Source organism: Symphalangus syndactylus, chromosome 15 (genome assembly GCF_028878055.3).
Source record: "Symphalangus syndactylus isolate Jambi chromosome 15, NHGRI_mSymSyn1-v2.1_pri, whole genome shotgun sequence".
In the NCBI taxonomy this organism is placed as follows: domain Eukaryota; kingdom Metazoa; phylum Chordata; class Mammalia; order Primates; family Hylobatidae; genus Symphalangus; species Symphalangus syndactylus.
This window is the reverse complement of record NC_072437.2, coordinates 7,454,681-7,468,664: the sequence shown is the minus strand read 5'-3', so window position 1 is coordinate 7,468,664 and position 13,984 is coordinate 7,454,681. Positions and strand designations below refer to the sequence as shown.

The window sequence follows — 13,984 nt, the reverse complement described above, 5'->3', positions numbered from 1 at the left end:
GAGGAGGTCCTCGGTGAGTGGGAGCCGTGGCCAGCGGAGAGGGGCCCGGACCAGGCTGCAGAGCAGGCATGGCGGCCTCCTGGACCGCCAGCCGTGAGGATCCTGGCTTGAGGCTGTCATGGTCAGTTGAGGCAGGGCACAGCAGAGTTGAGTGGCTCCTTTAAAAACCCCACGGTGGCTGCGTGTGGAGCTGGTGAGAGCGATATAGGCAGGGTGGTCAGTCCAGAGACTGTCGCTGTAAGCCAGGAAACGACACTGAGTGGTGGGCCCAGGACCAGGTCCCAATCTCAGCCCCAGCGCAGCAGCCTCTGCCACAGCCCTCTGCAGACCTGGGGTCAGTCGCCGGCCTAGGGAAAGCCAGCAACCTGCTCGGGATCCTTCAGGGACCCTGACCTGGGCGGGATTCTCAGCTCAGGAAATGTCCCTCCGATTCTCTCGTTCAGCCAGCGGCCCCTGGTGGCCCCAGGTTGCATTACACGGTCTCAGAGATGAGACCCGAGCTTGGAGGATGTCAGTCACCCTGCCAGCCCCAGAGAACCCTGCTTCTTAGCTCTAGAGAGCTCAGCCATTCTAGCAGCCCTGAAGGTCGTGGCTCTGTAAGAGGAAGATTCCATCCCAAAACCTCTCTGACCAGCTCCTGGGCCCGTCAGCCTTGGTAGAACCACGGCCTCTCACATTGTTTCCTAAAACATTGACCCCGCGTCTCTGATGTGCTGGGAGCTCACCGTGTCACCACCGCTTGGTGATGAGACCCCATCCTCCTGCCCGCTGCCAGCACCGCATGGGTGCCCCCAGCCCCGTCCCAGGTCTGCCAGCAGCTCCGTGTCCCTCCCGTTGCCCACCATGCCCTGCTCCTGTTTCCCTCCTGTTGTCCACACACCAGTTTCACTGTGCTTCCTGGAGGTGGGGCTCTATCTCTCTGTCTCTGCCACCGTCCATTGTGCCTGGGATGTGAAAGGCGATCAGGAAACGTTACCGGAAGGCTCGTATAGACGTGGACCTGTGGACTCGGGCTGGCTGCGGGTCACCGGTCCCTGCATCCTTGCCAGCCTCCCTCATGGAGCCTGACGCAGACGTCTTTGAATTATCCTCTTTCTGGGGAGAGAATTAATTGCTTGCTCTGTATTGACGGCCAGTGCTTGGCACGTCCATCCCATCCGAGACTTCAAGATAGAAAAACATCCCTCTTTCAATCCCTTTGGTTTTTTTTTTTTTTTTTTTTTTTTGCTTCTGTGAAACTGAACTTCAGAGACTTCTATGTCCCCTTTGAGATGACTTCATATAATTCCTTCTCCCGTTCCTCTTACCCCAGCATTACCGGGAGGTTCAGCGTTCATTTTTTATATGATAAATTCAGAGCAGGCTCTGTGGCTTGCCAAGCAACTCTCACTGACCAAAGTGTAAACTCCCTGAACAAACGGCCTCTCCAGTGAGTAGAGAGGCCGGCCCCAGAGAGAACGTGCCTCACCAGCGGCTTCTCTTCCCTGCTCCTCAGGCCGTTCCTCAACTACCAGAGGATGTACTACGTGTTCATCCAGATGCTGTCCAGCGGGCCCGCCTGGCTGGCCATCGTGCTGCTGGTGACCGTCAGCCTCCTTCCCGATGTCCTCAAGAAAGTCCTGTGCCGGCAGCTGTGGCCAACAGCAACAGAGAGAGTCCAGGTACAGAGCGTCCCCAGCCAGGGTGGGGGTGCCTCAGGGCCCTGGCCTTAGGATTGGGAGATGACCATTTTGAAAGGCAGTGTGAAAGGTTTGGATTTCGTAAAATGTGATCAGTTCAAGTATCACTAATGAGTTTCCTAATGATGCATGATGTTAAACATTAGGTGAATTTGCAATGACCAATGTTTAATTTTATGTTTAAACCTAAACAGTCATCTGAAATAAGACACAAATAAGAGAAAAAAGACTGATACAAAAGGCAAATTATTTCATGTAAATGCAAACCTTTTTTAAAATTAATCATTACTTTAAAAGGTTAAATTACATAATTTTTAAGGATGGTAAATTTGGCTGGAAACGGTAGCATCTGTATCAGGAAATGCTGGTATTGATGGAGCTGCTTATTTTACACACTCCCAAGTTTTAGCCACAAGCAGAATTCTGGGTCCGGGGAAGACGTGACGATGCCAAGTGCCCCCCCAGGTGCAGGGTTCGGCAGGTGTGAGGACTCGGCCCCCAGTCCCCCATCCTTCTCAGCACCTGGGCCCTGGCTTCAAGCTCAACCCTAAATCAGAGGCAGTGACCACGTCCCCCCTCTGCTGCTTTACCGGGAAGCCTGCCTGTCCTTGGAGGGCCACTGCACCTGTCACGGTCCCTCGGGACTCTATTAACAATGCAGGTTTTCAAGTTTCATCCCCGAAATTTCTAACACTCCGTGAGGTGGGGCCCTGGACTGGGCAGTGCTGAAGCCCGGTAGGGAAACGAGGGGTGGGGGGCCCCCGGCAGTGGCCATTCCTGCAGGGTGTGAGGCTGCCCAGGACGGACACAGCGGAGCAGGTGGGAGGAAGATGGGCAGCGAGTGGGGGCCGGGGCCCCAGCCCTGACTCACTCCCGCAGCTCAGACACCTGGGGGCTGGCTCCCAGCGGTGCTGCTGTGCTGGGAGGGAAGACAGGTCGCCCTCCCTCGGGGGGCACAGCCTCACCCACCACCCACCTCCAACCACCAGAATGGGACCCTGGCTTGAGAGTTTTCTTGGGACATTGGTACCGATTTAAAATGTTGAAACCGATGCCACCAGTTCCCGGCACTCCCTCCTTCATGCCTCCTGCCACAGTTTGTAAAATCAGAGCGAGCAAAACTCGTGGTGAAGAGACCCCCTGTCAGCACAGTGAAAATGTCCACACACAGCCCCACTGACTCGGGGGCCACGGGCGGGAGCTCCACTGACTTGAGGACCACGGGCAGGAGAAACGCAGCAGAACGTGCAAGTCAGCTGCTTATAAGAGGGTCCCATTGAGGGGCCTCTGTGCAGGGAGGGGAGCCAGTGGGAGCAGGAGCCAGGGCCCAGGTTGAGACTCCATGGCCCCCAGTGCTTCCGGGGAAACTCACTGGCCCCAAGCAGCCACTGCCCAGCCCTGCCTGTGGCCCAAGCAGCAGCTGTCCAGTGGTGGTTTTCTCTAAGCGCGGTCCTTGGTTCCTGAGCTGTTCAGCCATGCAGTTCCACCGCGGGCACAAGTGTTTAAGACAGGGCTCTGTGCACGGGACATGTGTTCATAACCATATCCCATACATGGGGACACGGCAGACACGCACGTCACGAGGACACCAGGCACAGAGGAGATAGCAGGGCTGTGGGTCTGACCCCGAGAGAGAGCAGGTACAGCTTGGGGTGTCCACTGGGCCCCCAGCTGTGGTCGCAGTGGTGTGGCTTGGGGTTTACGAGAGTCTCGGCCCCACCTGGCCCCTGGGTGCGTGTGGCTGCAGAGGTGCTTGGTCAGAGATGCCTGAGCAGGCAGGAGTTGAACTCGGGGGGGTTAGGAGGGCCTCTCCCCGCAGGAGTCTGGGCTCTTCCATGCAGCCTCCAGAGTCGGGGCTGCCGAGGGCCACGCCCCCGGATGCGTCTGACAACAGGCCCTCTGCTCTGCGGCTCATCTCCAGGATGGGCGAGTCTCAGGGGCACTTTGGGAATGCCAGTGAGGACCCTCCCCATCCCACCCTTTGTTTAGAAGCCCCTGTTTTGCAGTGGGTCTCTGCGTCCCATAAGAGCCCCGGGAACCCTTATGAACAGCCACACAGCAGGACCTGCAGGAGGCATAAAGCAGAGGGTGGGAGGGGCTGGCGGGTCACGGCGGGGGGCACCAGCGTCCGCCCAGAGTGGCCAGAAGAACGTGCACGTGGTGGCGAGCCTCTGACTAACTCAGCTCTGTCTCTTGTTTCTCTTTCCTTCCTGTTTCCTTCCGTCTTCCGACCGCTTTGCCTAAATCCTCACACCTTGTTCACACACCCCTGTGTGCGTGGCCGCTGACCTCGGGACTAAGACTAAGAGCCAGTGCCTTTCTGTCGAGCAGTCAACCATCTTTATGCTTTCTCAGACTTCCAGCAGCCTGAGTTTCTGACGGAACAAGGTGATGCTCCTCTGCCTTCCACACGCTTGGGATGGTAGACACGGGGCAGCAGGGCCATGCCCGTCACCAGAGCCCCGAGTCCACGTGCTTTGATGCAGCATCCACCAGGCGCTGGGTACAGCAGCCCCACGTCGGGAAGTCCCGCCACCACTTACACCTTCTCGTGCACAGACTGATCATGGGCTGTGCTTTCCATCAGTCACAGTTAACCAGGGTTTCTCCCTCAGCATCCGTGCAGCCTCAGAACCCACCTGTGAGGGTTCAGACACAGCTGACAGCGGAGAGCCAGCCACATGACCCCTCACACAGGTGTCAGAGGGGTTCCTAAGCAGGAAGGTGTGAGAGTTTGCAATTCACAGGTCATTCAGGCACTGAGCTCACACACCCTCCCTTCTGCAGCCTGTAGAGCGGATCACAAGGCCCCCTCCATCACACACCCACTTCTGTGCCCATTCTGCAGCTGGAAAGACTGAGGGCAGCTAGGATAACATGGTTTGCTCAAGACCCACACACATTTCAGAAAAGGGGAGCCAGGCTGAGCCACACAACTGGAGACAAAGGGGACAGAAGTGTTTGGTGTCAGATGTTTGACCAAATTCCCTTTTTACTGTTTTTTAAATGAAGACCTCATTGTTTTTCAAAAAAGCCTTCTATTAATAATTTGCTTTAAAAATGACGACCTTGGCCTATCTGGGCAACGTAGAGGTGTTCACGCACCATTTTCCCACGGTGGTGTCTGTGGTCAGAGCCGAGATTGCAGGGGCCTGCGCGCCGTCCTGAAGTCGCGTTCTGTCTTTCAGCCGTGTGCTCCTGCACCAAATACCGCATTCACGCATGCCTCCAAATTAATGATGCTTTGAAAATGCATACTTGGTATTACTGTTTTACCAAATGCAGCTTAGAAAAATGCCTGAGGCAGAAAAAGCCTTTTTTCCCTTTAATAACATCATCTTTTATATATTTTAAACATGATTTTTAACTGACAAAATGGTCCTTTTTTAAGTCCAAGCAATTAATCAGAATCAAAATTTTTCTAATTTAGTGTCATCAGAATTTGTTAGATTAAATTGCAGAATTTCATCTCACCATTTCTGTACTTGAAAACATTTAGGATGAAATCATTAGGAACATTTTAATAACTCATGAGGGGTCCTTAAGAAACCAATTAAAGCATGCCAACTCTGAGCTAAAAATAAGCATTCTACCTATTGATGTAGTTTGTTGAGAGCTGATTTGCTTCTGAGCATGTGCAGAAGCTGAGCCCGGCTGCGTAGAGACAGTGGCACGGAGTTTCTCCTGCCCCCTGCGAGGCCTTGGGCCCTGGCATGACCCCCGCAGACAGGGCCGGCGTCCGCACTTGAACACAAAGCGCCTGCAGCCAGCACGTGCCCGGTGCACACAGGAACACGCCGTGGCGCTGAGACCACCTGCGTTCTGCAAAACTTTGGAGGAATAAACATGTCACTAGTCCTCACATGGGGCATGTGTTACTTCCGGTGGATGGCTTTCTTTTAACCTGTTCCTACGGAAAAGAGAAGCATCACAGGCCTCAGATGCATATATTATATATGTGCGATTCGCACATATATGCCCGTGCTGGCATCTCTGCATATCTGCATGCAGTTCACTTCTCCATCACTGTCCCCGGGAAGGGTGGCAGCCTCATCCTTTGTTTCCTGCTTCTCCTCACCTGGGCGTTTGCCCATTCAGACGAGCAATTCTGCAATTCCAAGCCTGCAGTTCTTCAGCTCCTGTGCTTCCCTTATTCCTTGAATAAGGCTGGGCTACAAGATCTCAGTGGAGTTCTGTGAGCACGCTGGCCTCAGGACACTCCGTCGCAGGGCCCTGGTAGAGCGGTTCCTGGAGCTCGCTGTCTGCCGTGGAAGTGGACATGTGGCTGAACGTGTGGCGTCAGGATTGCAGAGGTGCCTGGTAGACCTTCCAGCCGAGGGACCTCGGACCCTCTGCCTCCCGCAGGTGCCATGGCCCGTCCCGGAGCCTGTCACTGTCTCATTTCTGGGCTTGGGCTCCTCATGGGAGCGGCCCTGCTGGGACAGTGTTTTCCCAAGAGGCCCCGAGCCCTTGCCCTGGCAGCTCCGTGACACCCCATGCAGACTCCAACAGGGGCTTCGAGCCTCTTTCTGCTGGGGTCCCACGGATGGTGCAGGCAGAGGCCAGAGCACTCCCGGTGCTCGCAGGCACCGGCTCAGCAGCCCCGCGTGGCCCACATCGCTCAGTATCTTTCCTCGCCTTGCAGAGGGGCGTGAAGCACAAGGCTGCAGTCCAGGCCGCACAGAGCAGCGACGGGCCCCTCCTGAAGGACCTCCTACGGCGGCCAAGGCGCAGTTAGCTCCATGCTAGGTAACTGTGCGGCTGCTGGATGCCGCCCGTGTGCTGTTGACTGTCAGACCCGTTTTTCCTCCAAAGTTTTGCTGTGCTGTGCTGTGCTGTCTTTGATAACAAAGGTTCATGGTGAAAAAGAGCAGCCCTCTTTACATACACATGCATTTGCTGTCCCAGGTAAGTAACACACCTGAGCATGCTGTGCACACACACGTGTGCACACTCACCCCGCACGCATGGCACACAGCCTGACCAGATCCAGCATCGTCAGATACAGGCTCACGATCCTGGTCTTTCGGGGAAAACAGCTTCACTTAAAAGGCCTGTCTGGAAGGAGCCTGCTTTGAAATCAAACATGATTATTGCATGGTTTGTGTGGAACCAGGGCCCAGGCAGGTGGGAGTGTGGGTCTTCTGTGTGCCAGCCGGAGCACATAGCTTGTCGCCTCTCCGACAGCCATGGAGGCCATGAAGACACCTGCTCCTGCCAGCATTTCCGCCGCTGCCCCCTGGTCTAAAAGTGGGCTGACCTGGGGACGGCCCCTCATCAGACAGATGCGTGCTGCCGGCCTCCTGCCGCTGCCCTCGCTGGGCAGACCTGCAGGGCCCGTGCACGTCCAGGGCCCCAATGGGCTGTCAGAAGCCATGCAGGCCCCATCCGTATGGTGACACCCAAGGCAACATGCCAAGGGGACGCAAGCTGGGCACGTCCAGTACTACATCAGCCCGGTCCCAGTGAGGTGGGGCCTGCCTTCTCTGGGGCAGTGAGTTCGCCTTTTGTGGTCTCTGGGTACCAGTATGGCGTTCAAGCTCACTGCATAGGAAGCCAGGTACAGGGAGGAAGCTCGTAGGTTTCCCGTCCATGGCCTGTATCCCTGGGGCCCCTGGGTTCTTCCCTGGGATGGTGGGACAGGGGGCGGTCACTCTGTTGGTACCAAAAAGGAGAGGCCCTCATTCCTAGACAGAAACCCCTTGCCTCCATATGGCTTCTCCGGTGGGGTGGATCCCGCCTGGCCTGCCCTGAGGACGAGGCCGTGTCCTGAGTTGAGTCTAGCAGTTCCTGCAGGAGGCGATGGTAGTGAGTGCACCCCAGAGTGGCTCAGGTCACCCCAGGCAGCCCCGTGGGGACCCCTGAGACTGACCGTGTGTCTCGTTCTCTCAGCAGAATGGGTGCACACAGCCTCGGGACTGCGACTCAGAATTCACCCCTCTTGCCTCTCTGCAGAGCCCAGGCTACCAGAGCACCTGTCCCTCGGCCGCCTGGTACAGCTCCCGCTCTCAGCAGGTGACACTCGCGGCCTGGAAGGAGAAGGTTTCCACGGAGCCCCCACCCACCCTCGGCGGTTCCCATCACCGCTGCAGTTCCAAACTGAGTCACAGCTGCCCTGGGTCCCGTGTGGGAATGCTCGTGTGATGGATGGTCCTAAGCCTGTGGAGACTGTGCACGTGCCTCTTCCTGGCCCCCCCAGCAGGCAAGGAGAGGGGTCACAGGCCTTGCCCTCGAGCGTGGCACGCTGGCCGCCTGGACCCAGCACTGCGGTTGTTGAGCCACACTGGTGGCCTCCGGGCATTCAGCTCAACGCAGGAGGGACATTCTGCTGGCCCACCCTGCGCACCGTCAGGCAGAGGCCGCTCCCCCAGGCCCGTGTCTTCGCCCACCTGCCGTCATCGGCCTTTGCTGTCACTGGGAGAGAAGAGCCATCCAGGGACCCATGGCTGCTGTTTCCTGCTTGCGCGGCCGCCACCCATGCCCTCCACAGGGCGAGGTAGAGCCGTGGCGGTGCATCCTTCACTCAACAACCCTCCAATCCTCATGCTGTGGGAAGGGCCGGGTCACTCAGATGCCATCGTCCCCGCGGATGCACGGCCGTACCCTGCTCATCTGGGAGCGGTTTCCCTGCGGTTACGTCCGAGCCCGCCTGCCCTGTGTGTCGGGGCTGGCTGTTTCCGTCTCCCCATCACCGGCCGCCCTGTGGAGAAGGCAGTGCCACGTGGGAGGACAAGGCCACGCCGGCAGCTTCCAGCCCTGCAGCAGAAGTGCCAGGATGTCCATTGGCCACTCGCAGGGCACGGAGCCGTCAGTCCACTGTTACGGGAGAATGTTGATTTCATGGGTGTGAGGGCCGGGAGACAGATATTTGGCTGTGATGAGCAGACATCCCCTGTCCTCGTGGAGGGGTCAACACCAAGGTGGTGTTCGTGCACCAGAACCTGTCTTGGGCTGATGGGGGCGGCCCACAGGACACGGGTGGATCCCAACAGGCAGCACCGCACCTCCACCCGCCTCCCACGCTGCAGCTTCGCCCGTCAGTCAGGCTCTGCGTCCCCACGTTCCCTCATCCCCACATCCCCTCGTCCCCACGTCCCCTCATCCCGTCACCATATCCCTTCATCCCGTCACCTCGTCCCCACATCCCTTCATCACCTCTTCCCCATGTCCACTCGTCCCCACGTCCCCTCGTCCCCAGGTCCCCTCGTCTCCACGTCCCCTTGTCACCTCATCCCCACGTCCCCACGCAGGGCTCTCCTTCGTCTTAGGATCTGTCCAGCGCTGCTCTGGGTGGGTTAGCAACCTGAGGGCTGCTGTGATAGGAAGTCCCTGTTGCTCTCTGTACTGGCATTTCTATTTCTAGAAATAATCTTTGACGTAGCCTTAATGGTCCTTAAAGAAGACATTTCAGTGTGAGATTCAGACTTCAGACGCTGAAACTGCTGCCTTTCAGGAAAGCACCACCAATGCTGGAGGAGGAGCCAGCCCTCACGCCCGCCCGGCGCCACGCTGCGAAACGGGGCTCCAGCAAGTGAAACCCAGAGGGTGTTTCCGAGGTGCTCGACAGTAGGTATTTTTGGAAGCTCAAATTTAACCATTTGATTGTATAATCTTTTACCTATAAAATATTTATTCGAACCAGAGGATAAATCAGTGGCAAGAACAGTGAACACAGTGGTTGGGATAAAATAAGGTGACAAATAAACACCACACCAAAGATGAGGGTAGTGAGCAACTGGCTTGAGCAGACAGAAGGGGGAAGACTCTGCTCTGTCCCGAGGGGCAAGCTGCAGGCGTCCCCAGGGCCACCCTGCCCTGAGGTCCTTGTGTGGCCGCCCTGGCTTGGCAGCCCTGCCCACGCTACCCCCGCAAACAATGGCGTGTGCATTTTTACAGCCCTTTTTAAGAACCCAATATGGGCATAAATGTAATACCTGTAGCGGGGGCAGATTCTCTGTATGTTCAGTTAACAAATTATTTGTAATGTATTTTTTTAGAAATCTTAAAATTGCCTTTGCACTGAAGTATTTTCATAGCTGTTTATATCTCTTTTATTCATTTATTTAACATATTGTCTAATTTTAAAAATAGGTTTTTAAAGCTTTCATTTTTAAGTTTATGAAATTTTGGCCACTTTACATTTAGATTCTGGTGAGAGTTTTGACTGAATGTTCCAATCGCTGATGAATGTGAATTTTCAGATTTGATTTTATTCGCTACACACACTCCTTTCTTGGTATTTCTGGTGGCAGTGATCAGTTGAACATCATATTTAAGGCACGATAACTTGCTACACTTTTTCTTTACAATTTGTTGCAATTTTATCTGCTTTCTATGTTTCATTGTTAATTGCCATCCTTCAGCCTTAAAAATAGAAGATTCTCACGTGAAGGTTTAGTAAGTTGGGTCCCAGCTCTGCCTGTGTGGAGATAGCCACCATGTACCTCTGACGACAAGTCTTAGTGTGAAAGTCACTAAACTTTTACACACTCCCAAACGTCTTTTTAAAAATTGCTTGGGAAATTATTAAATGAATGTGCCTGATCATTTGAAATAGACAAGGGGCACGAGATAGGAAAGGACGAGCAGATCCTCAGTGAATGACGTGGCAGGGTCTTCATGCAATTTTCCACCTCACAGTAGTTAGTATTTACTTGCCTTAAACTAACTTTGAAGCAAGTAATGTCAACTTTGAGCACTTTGTTGAGTTTTGAAAAATCTTATTTGCTGCTGCACAGGTTAATAAATTATCAATTTGTAATTCAGCATGTTGGTCAGAGACACGGTCACTGATTCACACCCAATCCCTGCCACAGACCGTCTCAAACACGCACAGCGGGCCTGCTGCATGATTCACACCCAGTCCCTGCCACACACTGTCTGAGACACGCACAGTGGGCCTGCTGCATGATTCACAGCCAGTCCCTGCCACAGGCTGTCTGAGACACGCACAGTGGGCCTGCTGCATGACTCACAGCCAGTCCCTGCCACAGACTGTCTGAGACACGCACAGTGGGCCTGCTGCATGATTCACACCCAGTCCCTGCCACAGACCGTCTCAGACACGCACAGTAGGCCTGCTGCATGATTCACACCCAGTCCCTGCCACAGACCGTCTCAGACACGCACAGTGGGCCTGCTGCATGTGTGTTCCCTGGCTTTTAGCGCCACGCTCACTCATAGCCATGTCCACATGGGGGCTTGCACACAGGAACACACGCATACATATGTACATGCACACACCACAAACATGCAAGCTCCTGCACACATGCATGCATACAAACGTGTACACAAGTGTGAGCTACACGCATACACACATGCACACATGTGTACATCAAAGCGTGTGACCTACAGACATGCAGTACATGCACATGTGTACACATACCACAGACGCGTGTGCACGGTCCCACACACAGTGCATATGCACATACCATGAACAGTGTAAGTTCCTACACGGACGTGTGATACACACATGCATGTACAGGTAAGCACACATGTGCAAGCTCCTAGAGGCTTGCTCTCACGTGTGTGCACACCAGAAAGACGTATGAGCTTCTCCTGCACACATGCATACACACACATGCACACGTACATTCACTACAAACACGTGCAGGCTCCTGCACACATGCACATTCATGTGTACACACACCACAAATAAGTTCCCAGACATGTAAACACACGTGCACACACCATACACATGTGAGCTCCCACACGTACACACAGATGCACATGTACACACCCCAAACACGCACAGGTTCCTACACATGCACACACGTGTGTACACCACAAACATGAGTTCCCAGACATGTAAACTCGTGTGCACACCATACATACTAGCTCCCACACATTTACACATGCACATGTACACACCACAAACACATGTGCAGGCTTCTGCACACATGAATACATACACACACATATACACACACGTGCCACAAACAAGTGCACACTGTCCTGGTGTCCTGCACTGCATCCTGCCTCCTTCCTGAGGGCCCCTGTGACGGGCCTCTGGACGGGCGTGGGAAGGTGGGGCTGCCTGGCCCCTAGCCCATGCCTCCCTGGGATGAAGAGTCCCCCTCCTGGCAGAATGTCTGGGCTTTGCAGAGCAGGCCCCAGGGGTGAAGTCGCAGCTCCACTTATACCAGCTGCTCTGTGAGCAACGCTTGGTGCCCTGGGCAAGGCCTTTTCCCCTTTAGGGAGGTCCAGCCTCGCAAGCTGAAACCTCCCCTCGGCTCAGCCCTATACCAGGCAGCCACAACAGGACTGGCCACACCCACGCCGCACCTCATCCCTGCACGCGTCAGGGAGCACGGCCAGCCTTCTGCCACGAGCCAGCTGGGAAGGGCCGCGGCCTCCTAAAGCCCCAATCAACCCAGCCTGTGTCTGAGCGGACAGGGCGAACAAGCAGGCCACACCGTCTCGAGGGAGGAGGCCAGATGCAGCCAGCTTCTCCGGCAGGGTGACCATCCGCTCGGCTTGCTGAGGGTTTAAACAGATGTTTAGACAGGCTGTGGTGACTCCGAGTTGAGCCTTGTCCAGGGGTCTGGTGCCGTAGCAGGAAACCTCCAGCCTCGTCCTTCAAACCACTCAGCTCATATGTTTTGCACTGACTAGTATTGAATAATGCAACCACTTTTATTTAATGTTAATATTATTTATTTGATAACTCAGTGTCTAACAGCTCGATATGCAGGTCCTTGCATCCTACATTTCTTTAGGAAGTTACCCATTTGTAACTTTAAAAACAGGAAAAATATCAGTTGGCAAATGCAATCTTTTTTTTTTTTTAAGCTAAAGGTGGGTGAACTGGAATGAAAATCTTTCTGATATTGTGTCTCTAAGCAGCCTTGATGGGATGTGTTAGAAGTGTCATGAAAGTGTGATTCTACTTTTGCAGAAAAAATCTAAAGATCAATTTATATAGCTTTATTTTTTACTTTATCAAAGTATACAGAATTTTAATATGCATATATTGTGTCTGACTTAAAATTATAATGTCTGCGTTACCATTTAAAATGTCTATTCATTATGTAATGTAATAAAAGAAGGTCTTCAAAAATCTATTTAACATGAATAGTATCCATAGTTGTCATCATCATAAATACTGGAGTTTATTTTTAAATTATTAAACATAGTAGGTGCATTAACATAAATCAGTCTCCACACAGTAACATTTAACTCAATTCATTTAATCTGCTTTGAAAAATTAAATTGTGAATTAAACCAAATCTAACATTTCTGTAAAGTTTATTTTGTATGCTCCTGTTTTTAACTTTTATTTCTGTAGATAAACTGACTTGATAATATTATATTGGACTTTTCTCTAGATTATCTAAGCAGGAGACCTGAATCTGCTTGCAATAAAGAATAAAAATCTGCTTCAGTTTCTTTATAAAGAAAATCACACAAGTGGTGTGTACATTTTTTGCTCTTAGAAACTGGACAGTCAACACTTCGCAGCATGCTTCTGTGCGGGATGAAGGTGGCAAGCCCAGTGGGTGGTGTAGGCCCTCCCTGGCTGTCTCGGCCGCCACCCCCTGCAGGGATACCAGGTGTGCCAGGTGCGGGGCCCTGGTGCTGACCGCCCTGGACGCCAGCGCCTGCACAGAACCGGAAACTCACCACTGGGTTTCCCAACCTTCTGGTCCGTCCCCACCACGAGCTCCTCCCTGACCTCCGTCAAGCCCCTGCCTGCCACCTCGTGCTTGGGGTCTAGGTGCCCCCTTTCCATCCCAATTTTGACCAAACCCCAGGCTCCTCCAGGCCCTTCAGCCTCCTGGGCTCTGTTGGCTGAACCCAGCCTTTCCAACTCTGAAGTAGAGGGCATTTGCCCCCTGCCACTCCCAGCCCTGGCAGAATTCTGAGTGCTGCCACGGAGCCCCCAGAATGTCCCCTGGCCTTGGAGACCATGGCCTTGTCCCAACCCTGACCTCACCCTCTCTCGAGTCCCCACCCAGCCCGGACGTGTCATACTCTGCAGTTTTGTGTCTTGTCTGGAAACACCAACTTCAAAAACAAGCCACCACCAGGTCCCAACTCCTGGGATCCCAGCTCCATTGGGGCACCCGGAGAGGGGCCTTGGGGTGGATCCTAGAGCATCCCTGGTGGCTGGTGCCTGAGTCCTGCCTGGCCACATCTCCTCTCCCTGCTCACCCACCTGCTGCCCACGGAGCCTCAGCTCAGGGCCATGTGGGAAACACTCTGGGAGGGGACAGAGGGCCCCTGGCTTGCAGGCTGGAATTCTAAACATAGGACTTTTTCTGGCTCCTGAACGCCACAAAGTCGGGCTACTTTTCACGGGCAGC

General features: G+C 54.0%; 1 protein-coding gene across 8 annotated transcripts in view; it reads left to right on the top strand.

The window, feature by feature from the left end:
- Positions 1–13,080, top strand: part of ATP11A (ATPase phospholipid transporting 11A) — a 191,673-nt gene extending 178,593 nt beyond the window's left edge. The window contains exons 28-30 of one of the 8 annotated variants that reach the window (XM_055244930.2): positions 1,496–1,661; positions 3,981–4,067; positions 7,635–7,766. In XM_055244930.2, coding sequence (XP_055100905.1) covers positions 1,496–1,661; positions 3,981–4,058 — 244 coding nt within the window. In that variant the 3' untranslated portion in view covers positions 4,059–4,067; positions 7,635–7,766. Of the gene's footprint in view, positions 1–1,495; positions 1,662–3,980; positions 5,253–6,324; positions 6,429–7,571 lie in introns of those variants that run through there. The other 7 variants (XM_055244927.2, XM_055244929.2, XM_055244931.2 and 4 more) reach the window with 7 other exon arrangements.
- Positions 13,081–13,984: the final 904 nt, after the last annotated feature.